At 35.6% G+C, this 20,400-nt stretch overlaps 1 protein-coding gene across 8 annotated transcripts in view; it reads right to left on the bottom strand.

Annotated features, from left to right (window-relative positions):
* Window positions 1-20,400, bottom strand: part of PPP1R12A (protein phosphatase 1 regulatory subunit 12A) — a 160,379-nt gene that overhangs the window by 20,426 nt on the left and 119,553 nt on the right. For 6 of the 8 annotated variants that reach the window (XM_007088740.3, XM_007088739.3, XM_042992809.1 and 3 more), the window contains 5 exons: window positions 15,424-15,514; window positions 13,933-14,133; window positions 13,533-13,701; window positions 11,140-11,261; window positions 61-126 (listed from right to left, as the gene is read on the bottom strand). In XM_007088740.3, coding sequence (XP_007088802.1) covers window positions 61-126; window positions 11,140-11,261; window positions 13,533-13,701; window positions 13,933-14,133; window positions 15,424-15,514 — 649 coding nt within the window. Of the gene's footprint in view, window positions 1-60; window positions 127-2,970; window positions 3,683-4,397; window positions 4,472-11,139; window positions 11,262-13,532; window positions 13,702-13,932; window positions 14,134-15,423; window positions 15,515-20,400 lie in introns of those variants that run through there. The other 2 variants (XR_001510998.2, XM_042992810.1) reach the window with 2 other exon arrangements.

Consider the following 20,400-nt stretch of genomic DNA (forward strand, 5'->3'; position numbering starts at 1 on the left):
CAAATAGTAATCCTTGAAAAATATGAATGCTTCTAAACACAAAAAATAATGCTTTCTTACCTGAGTTTCTTTCTTGTTGGATCCTTCTTCTGTATCTGATTGTTGCTCTTGTTCATTTTCATCACTCTAAAATAGATTGTAAATTTACTTTAGAAAAGTAGAAATATATTTCAAACAGTTGATATTTAAATATTTAAGGGCTTTTCTAATTTAAAATGACCTTGAGAAAAATCTACCCAGCAACAGATCAAAAGGAAAACTGATTTTTAAGTGGGAATTTTCCTACCCTGTTTAGAGGAAGTCTATTTTGTCCGCATAACACAATTTAAGTAGGTTAGCATACATGGTGAAAAAAGACCATCTACCTAAAAACAAAATGTAAGAAACATTCACAATGGGGATGAAGAAACTGGAGCCTTAGCAGAAGAAAGAAGGTATTCCATTTTATATTGTAATGATGCTACATGTGCTTTAATAGTTAAATGAACTATTTAGACACTCAATTATAATGAGGCAGCAAAAATAGGAAGTCCATTGTATTAAGTAAGAAGAGTTAGATTCTATAAGCTTGCAAGATTTATGCAGAAATCCTATCACGTGTAGGTAGTTCATCCATCTGGAAATTTCTTGGAAGTTTACAGCACACCAAATAGAAAATCAAGGTCTCAGATGGCTAAAAGCCTAGAATCCCAGACTATGGGAATATTCTAGTGAAAGGCCTTGAACATCTCAACAAACCTTAAAGGGCTGAAAAAAAAGGAAAGGGAAATTTCCATTCACAGATATCTAGCTCAGGCTCACTATAAAAATGCCACAGGCTTAAAAAAAAATGCCACAGGCTTTAAAACAAGATCACCCTAGTTGCATATTGGTATAGCTATATTCAGTGTGACTGAGGGTAAATTTATTAAAATTTTTTGAGCCATACTTACCTTACCCATAGGGGATAAAAACTTTACAGAATTATGGAGCACGTAGGTGGCTCAGCTGGTTAAGAGTCTTACTTCAGCTCAGGTTACGATCTCATGGTTAATGAGTTCAAGCCCAACACTGGGCTCTTTGCTGTCAGCACAGAGCCTGCTTCGGATCCCATCTCCCTTTGTCTGCCCCTCCCCTGCTTGCACGTGTGCTCATGCTCTCTCTTTCTCTCAAAAATAAATATACATTAAAGAAAAAAACTTTATGGAATTATTCTAAGGATTAGAGGAAATCTTTGTATATAGGCTATCATATTGTCACCTAGCAAAAATAATGTGTGAAGTTACTAAGTGACCAGGTAAAATCAATGGTGCTGCTGCTAGTATTATTTATTAATATAAACATATTCATATAAAAATATGAATTCCACATAATGAACTGATTATTTTTAAGCACTGCAGTTTCATGACAAAAAACAGAAACTAGAAATTTACAAAGTGGGGAGGTTCAGAGGTCCAAAAAAGTGATAATAAAAAAAGGGGGAGGGAGCCTAATAATACAAGAGATTAAAAACCTGCCTAACTATGCACCACCCTTTCTTTGACAAAGCCCTTTGTTCTTTTTGTATATGATCTGATATAGGTTCAAACGTGGCTACAAAGGAGAAAGAAGACCTGTACTTGATGGCTGATTAGAATACAATTCAATGTAGGCTTAAGTTAAAAAGATGAATATTGCCAATATGAATCCCAGGAAGGATCTTTACAATGATAGTTAAGGGTTGGATTCCAGAAAGTGAAGTTCTGAAGGGAGAACTGATCTGAATAAAACTGGGGAAGAAGAAATACTATATAATAAACACAGTTTTGTCTATGAATCTCCTAATACAGATGACTTATTAAGAAGGTAATTTTAAGTAATAAGAGCTAGTATGTTAGGGTGCTAAGACTGTGAGGTTTTATTTTACTGCTACTAAAATGTTAATGGGCAATCAATTAAAATCAACCAGACATGAGATACTTTCTGATGAAGAAAGATACCTTGCCAGAAGAATTCTGAAACAATCAGATCAGTTCTCTACCTGGTAGCTGCCAAACAGTAACATGGTAGTTATCAATTTAAAGGAAATATAAAAAACCACATTAATGTGTTAAACTACATTTTAGGAATATGACAACCCAGTTCATTCAAAAATAACTGTAAGGAGGGGTGTGCCTTAGTGGCTTAGCTGGTTAAGTGTCCGACTCTTGATATTGGGTCAGGTCATGATCTTGTGGTTTGTGGGTTTGAGCCCCACGTCGGGCTCTAACAGCTTGGAGTCTGCTTGGAATTCTCTCTCCCTCCCCCCCACCCCGTCCCTATCCCACTTGTGCTTGCTCTCTCTCTCTCTCAAAATAAATAAATAAACAACAACAAAAAATAATTTTAAGAAAAAAAATGGGAAGGAGAAACTGATTAAAAGAGGCTTTAAAGACATAATTAATCACCATGTATAATCCCTATTGTATTCCAATCAAACCAGAAGTACAACAACAAACCATTGTGTATACGAGTTAAATGGACATTAAAACTGACTGGATATTCAATATTAAGGACTTATTGTTAATTTATTTAAAAAATGTGGGCATGGTTTTGTGATCATTTGTTGTATGGCAACATATATTGTGATTATTTTTATTACTTAAAAAAATACAATTTTAATAATTTTTAAAAAGGAATACTTCCTCTTAAAAATACATACTAAAGTTTTTTAGATGAAATAATCTTCTGCAGATTTTCTTCAATAATATGGGAATTGGTGAGGTGGTAGGGATTTAGCTTAAACAATGGGTGGGGTAATTATACTTCTCTGCTACTTTTGTAGGTTTGAATTTTCTGTAGTAAAAATTAAAAGAGAAGTGCCTGGGTAGCTCATTCGGTTAAGCATTGGATCTTGATCTTAGCTCAGGTCTTAATCTCAGGGTGGTGAGTTCAAGCCCTGTTTTGGGCTCCACGCTGGGGGTGGAGCCTACTTAAAAAAACAAAATAAAAATTAAAAGAAAAAATGGAAAAAACCCCAAGAGTCTAAATAAAACAAAACAACTCAAACAGATTATGTTTGCCCTTCTATAGTTATATGTTCTATTCAAACAGCATAAATTTCACATTAACTGTGCTACCCCACAGTTCTTTCTCCTGTATAGTATGAATAGCAACGTCAGGCATATATACAATCAGGGATAAGGGAAAAAAAATAAAATTTTGTAAGCCAAAACACTACTTCTATCAAACATCACTTGAGATCTGTTATATATATTGTACCATCATATTCATGAAAATGGGTTAAATGTAAAGCATCTTAAGGAGTTCTAGGAAGATGGTGAAGTAGGAGGATCATGAGCTCACTTCCTTCCATGGACACTGAGGCAACAGTTACATATAACTCACTCTGAAAACAACTTGAAAATTAGCAGAACAGGTCTTCCAAAGCTAAAATCATAGAAAAGCCACATTAAGAAGGGTAGGGCGGACAACCCACAAATGAGAGGGATGATACAGGTACAGAGGTCCCACAAGGGGGTCAAGCCTCACATTAGGCACTCCTTACCCTGGGGATCTGCACAGGGTAGATGAGCCTCCGTAACATCTAGCTTTGAAAATCAGCAGGGCTTAACTGCAGAAGAGCCCGAGGGCTGTATGGAAACTGATGCTTTACTTGCAAAGGGACATTGTACTCTGTCATTTGGTCTGAGACTCGGCACAGAAGCAGCAGTTTGAAAAGCACCTAGATTATGAAGATTTATGGACTAATTTTAGGGCATGTGCTTGAGGGGCAGAGATTTATAGGAGCTTTCTCTGGGAAAGAAGGTACTAGCTAGCACCATTTCCAACCCCCTCTGCCTAGCTGGCCAAAGGGGCCAGTTCTGACACCCTCTATCTTACCTTATGCTCACCCAACCTGAGCTTTCCCTGTGGATGGTCCCCATTCATTCCACCCGTATTGGCAGGTACCCCTTCACAGTGACTCCTGCTCTGCAATACCTGGTGGACAGTCGTGGTCAGGACTGATGTCCCCAGAAAACAATTACTGCCCATCACACCTAGCAGGCAGCCTGGTGGTGGCTGGAGCACGTTCAAAGGAGGAGAGCCAGCCCTGTACCTTCAGCCAGCTAGGATGAGGGCCAGCCCACCCATGAACACCCCTGGAGCACTCATGGCCTAGTTAAAACAGAAGGGTGCACCCAGGTCACACAGGGGATACACTGGAGTGTCTGGTTCTGTTGACGGGTGGTCAGAAGGGTCATGTTACAGGGCACCACAAAACCCTTTCTACACAAGGCCACTACTTTCAAGACCAGAAGGCATGGCTGACTTCCTAATTACAGAGAAACAAACACGGAGAGTAAGACAAAATGAGGAAACAGGAGTTATGTTTCAAATGAAAGAATAAGACAAAACCTCAGAAAAAGAACTAAATGAAATGGAAATAAACAATATACCTGATACAGAGTTCAAAGTAATGGTCATAAAGGTGTTCACTGGGCTTGAGAATAATGGATGAACTCAGTGTGAACTTCAACAAAGAAAAATATAAAAAAGAACCAATCAGAGCTGAAGAATACAGTAACTGAAATGAAAAATACATTAACATCAACAGCAGATTAGAGAATGCAAAATAATTAATCAGCCATCTTGAAGACAGGGTAGTAGAAAGCACCCAAGCTAAAAAAACAAAAAGAAAAAATGAGGATAGGTTAAAGGGACCTCTGGGACAACATCAAGCATTATGTGAACTAACATTCACATTATAGGAGTCCCAGAAGGAGAAGAGAGAGAGAAAGAGACAGAAAACTTATTTTAAGAAATAATAACTGGGGGCGCCTGGGTGGCTCAGTCAGTTGGGCGTCCGACTTCGGCTCAGGTCATGATCTCACGGTCTGTGAGTTCGAGCCCTGCGTCGGGCTCTATGCTGACAGCTCAGAGCCTGGAGCCTGTTTCGGATTCTGTGTCTCCCTCTCTCTCTGACCCTCCCTGTTCATGCTCTGTCTCTCTCTGTCTCAAAAATAAATAAACGTTAAAAAAAATTTAAAAAATATTAAAAAAAAAAAAAAAAGAAATAATAACTAAAAACCTCCCTAACCTGGGAAAAGGAGCAGACATCCAGGTCCAGGAAGCACACGGATCCCCAAACAAGAGGAATTCAAGGAGGTCCACACCAAGATATATAATAAATAAAACATCAAAAATTAACAGTAAAGAGAATCTTTTCTTTTTTTTTTTTTTTGAGAGACAGACGGGGGTGGGGAGGGGCAGAGGAAGAGGGAGACAGAGAATCCTAAGCAGGCTCCACATCCAGTGTGGAACCCCAAGCACAATCATGAGAAATCAAGAGTCAGACGCTTAACTGACTGAGCCACCCAAGGGCCCCAATAAAGAGAATCTTTAAAATCAACTAGTTTGTACAAGGGAAACCCTGTAATGTTATCAGATTATTTTTCAGCAGACACTTTACAGGCCAGAAGGGAGTGGCATAATATATTCAAAGTACAGAAAGGAAAAAACCTACATCCAAAAGCTTACTTTACCTAGAAAGGTTATTAATAATTGCAGGAGAGAGAAAGAGTTTCACAGACAAACAAGTTAAAGGACTTTATCACCACTAAACTAGCCTTATAAGAAATGTTAAAGAGACTTCTATAACTGGAAAAGAGATAGCCATAACTAGAAATAAGAAAATTATAAAAGGAAAAAATGTCACTGGCTAATATATGAAGATTAAAAAAACAAAAGTAGTAAAATTAATTATATCTACACACAGTAGTTAAAGGATACACACAGAAAAAGAGAGGAAATAATATGTCATATATATAAATATGGAGAAAGGAGTAAAAAAACTTTTAGAATGTGTTTGAACTTGGGGTGTGTGGGTGGCTCATTTGGTTAAGCATCCGGCTTCAGTTCAGATCATGAGTTTGAGCCCCACATCAGGCTCTCTTCTGTCAGTGTGGAGTCCACTTGGGATCCTCTATTTCCTTCTCTCTGCCCCTCCCCTGCTGGTGCTCTCTCTCTCTCTCTCTCAAAAATAAATAAACATTAAAAAAATGTGTTTGAGCTTAAGCGATGACCATTAAAAAGATAAACTGCTACATACATAGAATGTTATAAACCTAAAATAGATACACAGAAATTGAAAAGAAAAGAATTCAAGCATACCATGAAAGAAAGCATCAAATCCAAGGGAAGAGAGTAAGAGAAGAAACAGAGAACTATAAAAAGAACCAGAAAACAATGAACAAAACTGCAGTAAGTACATACCTATCGATAATTACTTTAAATATAAATGGACTAAATGCTCTAATGGAAAGACAAAGGATGACTAAATGGTTAAAAAACCAAGACTCAACTACGTGCTGCCCACAAAAGACTAATTTCAGATCTCAAGGCACACACAGACTAAAAGTGAAGGGATGGAAAAAAAAATATTCCATGCAAATGGGGGGGGGGGCAGCCAAGATGGCAATACCAAGATCAGACAAACAAGACTTAATTTTTTTCTTTTGTGTTTATTTTTTTCATTTTTGAGAGAGAGAGAGACAGACAGAGACAGAGAGAGCAAGCGCAAGCAGGGGAGGGGCAGAGAGAGAGAGAGAGAGAGAGAGAGAGAGAGAAGACACAGGATCCAAAGCAGGCGGCTCTGTGCTGTCAGCACAGTCTGATGCAGGGTTCGAACTCTTGAACCGTGAGACTATGACCTGAGCTGAAGTTGGTGCTTAACCAACTGAGCCACCCAGCCACCCCAGACAAAAGAGACTTTAAAACAAAGACTGGTAGGGGTGCCTGGGTGGCTCAGTCAGTTGGGTGTCCGACTTTGGCTCAGGTCATGATCTCGCAGTTCATGAGTTTGAGCCCCGCCTCAGGCTCTGTGCTGACAGCTCAGAGCCTGGAGCCTGCCTCAGATTCTGTGTCTCCCTCTCCCTCCACCCCTCCCATGCTCAAGCTCTGTCTCTCTTGGTATCTCAAAAATAAATAAATGTTAAAAAAAAAAAAAAAAAGAAGAAGACTGTAGGGGCACTTGGGTAGCTCAGTCAGTTAAATGTCCAACTCCTGATTTTAGCTCAGGTCATGATCACATGGTTCATGAGATCAAGCCCTGCTGGGGGCTCCGTGCTATCAGTGAGGATTGGGATTCTTGGTATTCTCTCTCCCTCTCTTGCTGCCCCTCCCCAGCTTGCACTCGCTCTCACAAAATAAACATAAAAAAAAATAAAACAAAGACTGTAGAAAGAGGCAAAGAGGGCATTACATAATGATAGAGATCAATTCAAGAGGAGAATAGAAGAATTGTAAATATCTACAAACCCAACATAGGAGCACCTAGAAACATAAAGCAAGTATTAACAGACATAAAGGACATAACTGAAAATCATACAATAGTAGGGAACTTTTGGTACCCTACTTATATCAATGGACAGAGCTTCCAGAAAGAAAAATCAGTGGTTTTGAATGACACATTAGACAAGATGGGCTTAACAGACACATACAGAACACTCTATCCAAAAACAAAATTCATGGAAGTATTTTCAAATGTACATGGACATTCTCAAGGACAGATCATGTTAGGCCACAAAACAAGTCTCAATAAATTTAAGATTGAAATCTTATCAAGCTCTTTTCTGACCAAAATAGTATGAAACTAAAATCAATGACCACAAACACATGGTAAACAGTACGCTACTAAACAACCAATGGGGTCAATGGAGAAATCCAAGAGGAAATAAAAAATTGCCCAGAGATAAATGAAAAGGGAAATAATGGTTCAAAATCTTTGGGATACAAAAGCAATTCTAAAATGGAAGTTTATAGCGATACAGACCTACTTCAAGCAACAAGAAAAGTCTCAATCAAACTTTACACCTAAAGGAATTAAGAAAAGAACAAATGAAGCCCAAAGTTAGTAGAAAAAAGGGAATTATAAAGATCTGAGCAGAAATAAATGAATACAGACTAAAAAACAACAGAAAAGAGCAATGAAACTAAGAGCTGGTTCTTTAAAACTCGGGCAGCCTCATCAAAAAAAGAGAACTGAAATAAAATATAATATGAAAGAGAAGTTACAATGGACACTACAGGAGTACAAAGAATAAGAGACTACTACAAACAATGACATGTCAACAAATTAGACATTCTAGGAGAAATGGACATTTCTAGAAACATATTATCTTCTAAGACTAAATCAGGGAGAAGTAGAAAATCTGAACAGACTGATTACTAGTAATGAAATTGAATCTGTAATCAAAAAATGCCTGGTAAAGAGTGAAGTCCAGGATCAGATGGCTTTATAGGTGACCTCTACCAAAGATTTAAAGAGCTGATACCTATCCTTCCCAAACTATTCTAAAAAACAGAAGAGGAAAGAATGTGTCCTTACAGAATTCATTCTATAAGGCCAGGGTTACCCTGATACCAAAATCAAACAAAGACACTACAGAAGAAGAAAATTATAGAACAGTATCACTGGTGAACATACATGCAAAATCCCTCAACAAAACATTAGCAAACCAAATACATCAAAAGGATCATTCACCATGATTGAATGGCACTTATCTTAGGGATGCAAAGGTGCAATATAAAAATCAGCCAATATGACACAACATATTAACAAAATGAAGGATAAAAATCATGATCGTCTTGGTACAGAAAAAGTATTTGACAAAATTCCACATCCTTTCATGATAAAAATTTTCAACACAGTGGGTTTACAGGAAACATACCTCAACATAATGAAGGCCATAGATGAAAAACCCATAGTTAACATCATACTTGACAGTGAAAAGCTAAACACTTTTCTTCTACGATCAGAAACAGGACAAGGATGTCTATCTACTCTCACCACTTTTATTCAATATAGTACTATTGGCATTCCCACCCACAGCAATCAGACAAGAAAAGGAAATGAAAGACATCTAAATTATCAAGGAAGAAGTAAAATCATCACCATTTGCAGATGACATACCATATATAGAGAACTCCAAAGATGTCACCAAAAAAATAGAGTAAATGAATTCAGTAAATTGCAGGATACAAAATCAATATGCAAAAATGTTGCATTTCTATACATTAATAATGAACTAGCCAAAAGAGAAGTAAAGAAACTATAAGATATTGATGAAAGATAACACAAAGAGATGAAAAGATATACCATGCTCATGAACTAGAAAAATACTGTCAAAATGTCCATCCTATCCAAAATATTATGGTACTGTCACAAATACAGACATACAGATCAACAGAACAGAAAAGAGAAGCCAGAAATAAACCCACGTGTATGTAAGTTAATTAATCTTCAACAAAGCAAAAGAATATATAATAAGGAAAAGACCGTCTCGTCAATAAATGGTGCTGGAAAACTGGACAGCTACATGCAAAAGAATGAAACCGGACCACTTTCTTATACCATTCACAAAAATAAACTCAAAATGGATTAAAGATCTAAATGTAAGACCAGAAACCATGAAACTCCTAAAAGAAAACATAGGCAGTAAACTCTTGGTTATCAGCCTTAGCAATAGTTTTTTGGATCTGTCCCCTCAGGCAAGGGAAACAAAAGCAAAAATAAACAACTGGGGCTTATCAAATTAAAAAGCTTTTGTACAATGAAGGAAACCATCAGCAAAATGAAAAGGCAATCTACTGAATGCAAGCAGATACCTGCAAACGATATTATCTGGTAAGGGGCTAATATTCAAAAATATAAAAACCTTGTATAACTCAACCAAAAAAAAAAAAAAAAAAGCCCAATTAGAAAATGGGCAGAGGACTTGAAAAAACATTTTTCTAAAGAAGACACATAGAGGGGCACCTGAGTAGCTCAGTCAGTTAAGTGTCTGACTCTTGGTTTTGGCTCAGGTTTGTGAGTTGCAAGTCCCGCATCAGGCTCTGTGCTGACAGCGCAGAGCCTGCCTGGGATTCTCTCTTTCCCTGTCTCTCTGCCCCTACCCTGCTCTCTCTCTCTCTCTCAAAATAAATAAGCTCAAAGAAGACACATAAAGAGCCAGAAGACACATGAAAAGATGTTCAACATCACTAATCATCAGGGAAATGCAAATAAAAACCACAATGAAATAACATCTTGCACCAGTCAGAATGATTAGCATCATAAAGAAATAACAAGGGCTAGCAAGGACATAGAGAAAAGAGAACCTTTGTGCACTGCTGGTGGGAATGCAGATTGGTGTAGCCACTGTGGAAAACACAATGGAGCTTCCTCAAAAAATTAAAAATAGAAATACCATGTGACCCAGTAATTCCCTTACTGGGTAATTTACCTGAAGAAAACCCAATCACTAATCCTTAAAGACTATTCATCCCCATGTTCATTGTAGCATTATTTACAATAGCCAAGGGAAGGAAGCAACTTAAGTGTTCATCTACAGATAAATAAAAAAGATGCAGAAATAGATACAATGGAATATTATGCATCCATAAATAGAAAAAAAGAAATCTTTCCATTCATAACATGGATAGACCTAAAGGGTATTATGCTAAAAGAAATAAGTCAAACAGAGAAAAACAAATACCACATGTTTTACTTTTATGTAGAATCAAAAAGCCCCCAAAATTAACAAACAAAAAACCAGAAACAGACTCATAAATACAGAGAACAGACTGACTGTTGCAAAAGGGGATAAGGGTGGGAGATAGGTGGAATAGGTGAAGGGGATTAAGAGGTTCAAACTTCCAGTTATAAGTCAAGGTGATGAAAAGTACCACATAGTGAGTGAATATAGTCAATAATATTGTACTAACTTTGTATAATGAGACGGTAACTATACTTACTGCAGTGGGCATTTTGTATATAATTGTTGGATCACTATGTTGTATACTTTGAAAGTAATATATAATAATAATAATAAAAATATGTAAAGCATCATTCTTTCAAAAATCTCCAAGATAAAGCAGCACTTCAGCCACTATACACTAATATATATATATTACTTTTAATAACAGCCATTATTATTTTTATTCCAAAATTGGGACAGAACTGCTTTTTAGTAATACCAAAAATCTAAGTACTCATTAACTATCCTAATAAAGAAGAACTTTTCTGATTTAATAACCGGACTCAAAATTCAGTGATGAGCTAAAAGCACACGTAATCTGAGGCATGTAAGAAATTGTTAGTATGTACTTCTAGAAACATTAAGTATACTATCAAATAGCTATATTTTAATAGGTTCTCACATCTTGTGTCCAAAATGAAACTCCCGTAGATCTCCTTTTCTCTCTTGGTCGTCGTCGTTCTCGGATTGATTTAGGTTGTGATTTATCTTCTCCTTCTTTTTCCTCTTCTTTCTTTTCTCCCTCTGTTAAGGATTATAATGAACCACATGGTAGCAACGTATTTTGACAGTACTTTATAATAAAAATATAGTAATATTTCAAAATCAACCTCCTTTATAAAGGCTTCTAAAATTTTCCAGTCAGAATTATTTTTGCCCCCTCAGCATTCCTATAAAACACTTGGTTTAGACATGTATTTGTATCTCCCATTAGACAGGTTCTTGATCAAGACAAGAACTAATTTTTATTATTCCATTTTCCTAGTGCCTGAAACAAAACATCTGCCAAAAGACATATTTAATAATATTTGCTGAACAGAAAATAATTGAATCCTATGAAGAAAACAGGGCTCAAGTTATTAATGTTTGATAGGGGGTTACTATACCCAAAGTTAACACTTCGAAGAAAACAAACAGTTGTTAATGATGGAACAGCTAGCAGACATAGAACGAGTTTTTCAGTTTCTGTTTCTACTATTCCCAATCCTCATTCGGTAGCAGAATAAATACAGTATTCATTTCATTTCTATTAGATAGTATCTAAGAAAAAACTCTTTTTTTCTGGAAAAAATATTTATCTTTTAAAACACGTCAACATAAAATATAGTCTTGGGGTGCCCGGGTGACTCAGTTGGTTAAGGGTCTGACTTTGGCTTACGTCATAATCTTATGGTTCATGGGTTTGAGCCCCACATCAGGCTCTGTGCTGACAGCTGAGAGCTCGAAGCCTGCTTTGGATTCTGTGTCTCACTCTCTCTCTCTCAAAAATAAATAAACATTAAAAAAAAATTTTTTTTATGGGGCGCCTGGGTGGCTCGGTCGGTTAAGCGTCCGACTTCGGCTCAGGTCATGATCTCACGGTCCGTGGGTTCGAGCCCCGTGTCGGGCTCTGTGCTGACCGCTCAGAGCCTGGATCCTGTTTCAGATTCTGTGTCTCCCTCTCTCTGTGACCCTCCCCCGTTCATGCTCTGTCTCTCTCTGTCTCAAAAATAAATAAACGTTTAAAAAAAATTTTTTTTAATAAGAAAAAACTTTTTTTTTAAATATAGTCTCAAAATTTGTTTCCTTCTTAGTATAGTTAAAATAGCTTTAGATTTATATTCTATAAAGGGGCCTTCAAATAGGTTTTAAAAAGTAGACATCTATACGGAACAAAGTAATGTTAGAAATTATTTCTAAAAGTCTCCTTCCTGTGCCATTAGCAAAGAGTCACAGCAAAAGAAATTTCAAAATTATAGTGCCAGCAAGTTTTTTTAGAATTGTTTTTGGAATTGGTTTAGAGCAAAGATCGCAAACTCCAATGCATATAGTGGCCATCCAGATAATATAAATGGATAAAATGGACCAGGAGGGCACTATTCCAAGGGGTGACGGGCTGTAACTTACTCCTTGGCTCTAGCCAATTGTTGATATGTGAGAATTAGAAACAGTGTTGCTAAATCTTCCCACTTTTCAATAGAAGATGAAAATCTAAACTTTTATGCAAATATCCCTAATTTTCAAAGTTGGCTCAAGGTTTTTACAAACCATTATGTGAGCCTCATGCTTAGTATTTTAAAGAACTGAAATACCTCAATGACCAAAAAAAGAAAAGTCAGCTGAAAATTGGGGAAAACTTAATTTTTCTGAAGTTTATCCTTCATGATTACTGATATTATCATGACTAATATTGTAGGATTTTCTTTTAAAATATAAAACGCCTACAATTAGAAATAATTTTATTTAGTACCAATCTCTTAATTAAAGTAGGAATTATTAAAATTTAAATACGAAGTTTATATGAAAAAATAAGAAATGTTAATAGTGATTATCAATATGCCAACATATCACTGAAAAAGAAATCTATTTCTCAAGAAATAAGCATAAAAACCATTTTGTTTTAGCAAGGACACTACATGTGTTTTAAGTGATTTTAGTTTAAAACAATTCACATATAAAAAATTTAAAGATATGATCCAATAGGCAAGAAGTAACTTCAGGCACTAATAAACAGCTCCTAGAAATAGTCTCCCACCAGTTCTTCTATGCTGACTTTTCTATGTTGGTGTACATAATGCTTTTTGTGAAGTCTTAAATTATAAAGATATATGTAACAATGCCAGACTACATAATTTCCTATTTTTATTTTCTACTCTTATTTTTCTTACTCTTCTTCTTATTTTTGACCATCATCTTCTTTTTGAAAGAAAAAATGGAATGACTCCCAGTTTAGAAAAGTTGTTTCTTTTCTGTAGAACTATAAATTAGAAAAAAAAAATTCAAAGGATTATTTGAAGGAAACAAAGGTCTTCTTACCTCTTTCATTTTCTTTTGTTAATCCTCTGGAGTAAGCGGAAGTTATACCTACAAGACTATTTGGCCTGTTTAGTTGACTTGAAGCATAGAGTGAACTGCTCATGGTAGAAAGTGAAGAGGATGGGGTGGTAGAACTTGAAGTGGATACTGGTCTGTAACGCTGGTAAGTCTGTGAAATATTAAAATTAATTCCCACGTAAAATATTTAACAGTTAAAAACATCTAAACACAGGTTCATTTTGAAAGAAAAATAACATTCTAATCATCTCAAAATAATTCAGATTTCTGGTCCTTTTGAGTATTTTGTATATAGTTTGTCGGTATATAAATCTCTTGTACATTGAAAGTTACAAAACTAGTCATACCATTTGACCTAGCTGTGTTGGTGGTACACTATTACCTCATCGTATGTTCTGGAGTACTTTTGTTTATATTCATCTTCTCTAGATGTTTCTGACTCCTTCTTTTCTTCTTGCTTCTCTTTATCCTGTTTTTCTTTTTCTTCTTTTTCTTTTTCTTCATTTTCTTGTTCTCTGGTTCGGGTAGAACGACTTCTTCCTATTGTTTTTTCAGCTTCCTGAAGATCAGTCAGTGTTACTCCCTGTACATTAAAAAGGTAAATTTAAGAATGAGAAGCAGTATAGCTTGTTTCAAAGAAATATTTTATAAGTAGACAAATTTAATATGAATGTATTGGAAGTCAAATACACGTTTAGAATTGGTTTGCAAATTCGAACAAAATTTTTAGTGGGCAAGTCACATTCATTCTATGAAGAATCATCATGAGCAAGCACAGTAATAGGTACTGGAAAAGACAAAATACATGTAAGAAATAGTCTCTATATTAAAGAAATTTAAAAAAGGGGAGGAGATGACAGTACTATCACATGAATATGAATATAAATATTCCTAAGAAGTACAAAGAAGGAAAAGCTGACATATACATTGTTTATACACTGAATTTACATGTACTTCTGTTTTATATATATATGTAAAAACATAAATATATACTTATAACATGTAAACATATATATGCATATATATGTATAATATATATGCATAAACACATAAATATGTATTTACTGAAAAAAATTTCAGTAAAGAAATAATTTTTAAAGGATAAGCCTTAAAGAACAGGTGAGATTTCAAAAAGTAAAGGTACAAAGGCAGGAAGAATATGTTAAGATCTTAACAAACAGTTCAGCTTGAAATGAAATACTGATAAAAGTAAGGATCAAGGAGTTGAATCTGGACTTTGGAGCGCCTCAACTATGGGAAAGGATAGACACAAAATGATATATTAGATATAATTAGAATGGCAAGGAGGTTAAGGAGATGCTAACTACACTGAGTGACATTTTCCTGGTACTTGCACATTAGCTGTTTGAAATATCTAATACAATAGACCTATTCCCCACAACTCCAAATATTTACAGAATTCTTTATTAATTGTTAGACATCATATTGATTAATTCATTAACACGCATTGAGTACTCTGTGCCAGACACCATCTAAGAAACAAAAAGTAAATATGCAAAGAGATACAAAGGTATATGCCAATTAGATTAAATATAATACTAACATTAATTAGATTAAATCTAATATACAAAAGGCTAGGAAAGAATTACTAAAGCAATCTAAGATTTCCTCACATTATATACTAACATCAGTGTTTTCTTTTTTTTTTTTTTTTTTTTTTTAAGTTTTTAAAAAATTTCTTTAAATAATTTCTACACCCAACATGGGGCTTGTACTCACAACTCCAAGAACAACAGTCACATGCTCCTCTGACTGAGCCAGCCAGGTACTCCAATGACATTAATATTTTCATAGAGAAGTGAAAAAGAGAAAGGCAATTTGAAGCTTTATATATTATACACATTAAACATACCTGTGTTGATCTTCTAGACTGTCTTGCTTGTCTAGATCTCGCTTTTCTTTGGGATTCAGACTCTTCATCTCTAACAGGAGTGAGGTATGATCTACAGTAATAAATAAAAATTGTTAGTTGGATATACAGTATCTGTGAATTACATACGAATGTATGAATCAATACACGGTAAGCATTTTAGTTTAAGAAAAAGTCTCCAAAAATGGTTTCATTCATCACGAAAATTCAACAATGCAATCTGATAAAGTTTTAGATTGAAAATAATCAGTATTAACTTATATTTTTCAAGTTCTTCCTAACCACAGTTTTTTTTTTCTTTTGAAAAGCCATGTGATGAGTCCTCTTAGTCCCTTTGCTGATTCCCTGCAATACCATGCTAGATGATACGTGAAGGCTAAACTCTAGACTGTCAATGTCTTTTCATGGTTAGAATGATTAGGAGTGAAGGCAACATTTAACATATGGGATGACTAGTGAGCAAGCAACACTCCTTGCACTCCTGTCACTACATTTATTAATGATGTTTTTGGCAGACATCATACTCTTGTTCACACTTTGAGTTATCTAAAAATTCAAGTATTTTTATTCATAAACTGCTTTAAAATCAGCATCCTACTCTTGGTTACTGATTTTCTAATATAAAAAGAACTTGACCTTTATCTTCACTATATCTGATCTTATCAATTACCAATCTTATCAATCACTTCACTATATTTTTTTTTCACTTCACTATATTTGATCTAAGCCTATGCCCCATGCTGTCTAAGGATATGCACAATTTCAAAAGCATATGTCCATGTCAAGAGATTAATAACTAATTAAAGGGTTGAATAAGAAAAGACAGAGCCGTGCAAGACACAGAAAATAACTTCCCTCCAATGATCAATGTTACTTGGGAAGTTCAATTGTTAATACTTTATTTAGTTATATTACCATCTAATTCACATTTCTCATACAATACTCAGAAGTAGAATATTTCTATTGTCTATGCTGTTAATTAAATTTATCTAGTTTATATCACCTGCCCCTCCCCTTTAAAAAGCTCAACTTTTTAAAAGGGTTCTTTTTTTAGATTTACTATGCTTTCCAATTTGTAACTCATTCTGTTCTTTAAACTTCCTGAAACTATTCATATATCCATAACAAACTTTAGAATTTATTCTTGGTTTTATGCCTTATCTTTTATTCTTTCTATGTGTCCTTTAAAGCTCTAGGTTCAAAGAACACAACACACCTCCAACTCCTTAGAATCATTTCAGTTTCTTCACAATTCTTTTAGAGAGCCCCATTCCTTTTGATTTCTCTGTCTTTTGCTTCACACTCTTTAAGTTTTTAGAAATCTGTCTGAAACTAGAATACATGATTTATTATTCCTAGGATTCACCTCCTTGAATAATTAATCCTAAGATGACAAGGTCACTTGTCAACCAAAATCCTCGTTGCCTCAATTCCATCAATTAACTCTTACTTATTGGTTAAAGTTAGTACTAGAGGACAGGTTCTCTGTGTTGCTTCTACTCTAATTACAGATCAACTTTAAGCAAGGTAAGTCAAGAACTTCTCAGGAGGGTATTTTTACTTGACTGAGACATCCAACAAACTTAGAGAAAGATGAAAATCCTCTCACTACTTTGACTTAAGTTGTTTTTTTCATCTGGTTTGAGAAAATATCACCTATTTTCTCTATTTGGTTGAATAACCTAGGGCACTATTTCATAATGACATAACTTACTTTTTTTCTCTTCATCCATATGTTTTCATCTCTAGGTTTCTAGAATATCCTGGGGGTGCCTACGTGGCTCAGTCGATTAAGCATCTGACTTAGGCTCAGGTCATGATCTCATGGTTCATGAGTTTGAGCTCCACGCTGGGCTCTGTGCTGTTTGGAGCCCAGAGTTTGCTTCAGATTCTGTGCTTCCCTCTCTCTCTGCTTCTCCCCCGTTTGTTCCTTCTCCCTCTCAAAAATAAATAAACATTAGAATATCCTGAAAGATCGTCTTTTTGCTACTATACTAGCACTACATATATCTCACAAATCGGGCACACCTCACGATTCAAGCATTGAAGAGTTCTATTTTACCAAATTTGGTTTCTATGAAAATACTGGTACAGATTTAAGTTTATAACCTTAAGTTTCATTTTTTTTTAAGTTTAATTATTTATTTTGAGAGAGAGAGAGAGAGCATGAGTGGGGAAAGGGCAGAAAGAGAGAGGGACAGAATCCCAAGCAGGCTCTGCACTATCAGCACAGAGACTGATGCAGGGCTTCAACTCACAAACCATGAGATCATGACCCTAGCCGAAGTCAGACACTTAACCCATTGAGCCAGCCAGGTGCCCCTAAAATTTTAATGTTTTAAAAAATTATATTTCTAATTATTTGGTCTGTTGCTTTTAATTTGTCCTCCTAAAAGTGTAGGGCAAGAAAAAAATTCACTATATACAACTTTCTTTCTTTTTATTTTTATTTTCAGAGAGAGACAGAGAGCAAGCAGGGGAGAGGCAGAGAGAAAGGGAAACAGAATCTCAAGTAGGCTCCATGCTATCAGTGCCGAGCTCAATGCAGGGTTCGATTCCACGAACCATGAGATCATGACCTGAGCAGAAATCGAGAGTCAGATGTTTAACTTACTGAGCCACCCGGGTGCCCCGGGTACATAAAGCATTTTAGTTACCAGCATTTCTTTAGTTTGACTTTCTTTTAGAGATTCTGCAACATATGGCTTCATCTGTACCAATGCACAGATCCAGAGAGATGAATACAACTGGTTAGGATGTCTGCCCTCTTGATGGCCCAGAATGCTCAAGCTACACTAAGCTTGATACTTCTCTTTCTCCTACTACTTCTTAATTTTCATCCTGTCTGTATATGAACTCTTGTGAATTTTAAGCTTTTTATTTAGATACAACCATTATTCCCTACTTTTGTAACAACTCCAGTGATTTCTCTGGGACAAGTCATTTTAAAGGTGAAAAAGATTAACAATAAACTTGTTATTACAGGTTTACTTTAAGAAAATTAATTCCAGAATAGAGTGAGGATCTTGTTTATTCTGGAAGTTGGTTATACATATTTGGAAAATGCTATACATTCTAACCATCTCCAGGAAAATCACAACATGTTAAAGGCTCTGAGAAGAACCACGGAAGAAACCTGTTTAACCATAACTATGTATTTCCTAAGATTATTAATTAGAACATACTTTTATGGTACACCTGTTACATGTGGAAAAGTGCTCTGTGAAACATCAATTTGGAAAATATGGCCCAATGGCCATTTTTTTTTTTAGCAATTCATTTGGTACTTATTTATGCATCCACTGTCCCTATGCAATGTATTGCTTTTTGGACTTCTCTCAGACGAGGAGAAGAAAAGAATAAAAGAAGATGAAACCTTAATGTGGTAGCAAATCTGGTTAAACAGAAAAACTTTAGAACAGCTCAGATGGCTGCATGTATCACTTCAGTATTTCAAGGGCTGCTCTGAAAGTAAGCATGAACATGGACTACTGAATCTGACTCCTCTATGTAATGGTCAAAATTTTCACATTTAGTTTACGACAGGGAAATCTGCATTGCCATTTGTTCTTTTAATCCCCATGTTCTGCAAACAGAACTAATCAACCAGCACACTCTCTTCAAATGAGCCTCACTACTTTTTCAACAGTTTCAAGTTGCCATAAAAGTTAAATCTACCTATCATATCTGGTTTAACATATGTAGGTTAAGGGGATAAAAATTACTAGTCAAAAGACTTATAATATCTGTTTCTGTTCATTTAAATTTTCCTTACATTTGCCCCAAATCAGCATAAAAATCTAGCCTATCAATTTGTAATGTACAATATGTTTCCTATTATTTTAAGAGTCCCCATCTGGCATTCAGTTCCTTCTCCCCTCTCTCAGGGTTCCTGTATAGAGCAGACCTCTGTGAATTAAATGTAGACAAGAAAGTTAATTCACATATTTTGTGTTTAATTAAAAAGCGCTGATCAAAAAGTAGCAGAATATATCAAACTCTACTGCTGCCTCCCCTCCCCCCCCCAACCGTTTATTTATTTTGAGGGAAACAGAGACAGTGTGAGTAGGGGAGGGGCAGAGAGAGAGGGAGAGAGAATCCCAAGCAGGCTCTGCACTGGTAGCCCGACGCGGGGCTCGAACTCATGAAACTATGAGATCATGACCTGAGCCAAAACCAAGAGTTGGACGCTTAACCGACTGAGCCATCTAGGCCCTCCTCTACTGTTGCGAAAGAAAGAAAGAAAGAAAAAGAAAGAAAGAAAGAAAGGAAGGAAGGAAGGAAGGAAGGAAGGAAGGAAGGAAGGAAGAAAGGAAGGAAGGAAGGAAGGAAGGAAGGAAGGAAGGAAGGAAGGAAGAAAAAGAAAGAAAGAAAGAAAGAAAGAAAGAAAGAAAGAAAGAAAGAAAGAAAGAAAAAGAAAGAAAGAAAGAAAGAAAAGAAAGAAAGAAAGAAAGAAAGAAAGAAAGAAAGAAAGAAAGAAAGAAAGCTTATTTATTTATTCTGAGAGAGAAAGTGCAAGAGTGGGGGAGGAGGAGAGAGAAAGGGAGAGAATACCAAGCAGGCTCTGCATTGTCAGCAGAGCCCGATGTGGGGCTTGATCCCACAAACTGAGCTACCCAGGTGCCCCTCAAACTCCACTGCTGCCTTAACTTACTATATCATACTACATCTCTTTCTTAAAACTATATAAGGTACATAATTTTACTCCTTAGTAGTCTTAGATGGCTTACAATTTTCTGAGCTACTGAAAGGTTATTATTTTTAAAATAAGGATTTTCTAATAATTCCAATTATTCTATTTATTATTTCACTGATTTATTGGTTGAAATATATTTATTTATAATATTTATATTTTGGGAAATCAACAAATAACATCTTTAAAAAACTGAAAACAACCCTTCTTTTTCATTCAGCTTTTTTCCTTGCAGAGGGAAGATAAATGAGCAAATGCAAGCTGGC

Source organism: Panthera tigris, chromosome B4, assembly GCF_018350195.1.
Source record: "Panthera tigris isolate Pti1 chromosome B4, P.tigris_Pti1_mat1.1, whole genome shotgun sequence".
In the NCBI taxonomy this organism is placed as follows: domain Eukaryota; kingdom Metazoa; phylum Chordata; class Mammalia; order Carnivora; family Felidae; genus Panthera; species Panthera tigris.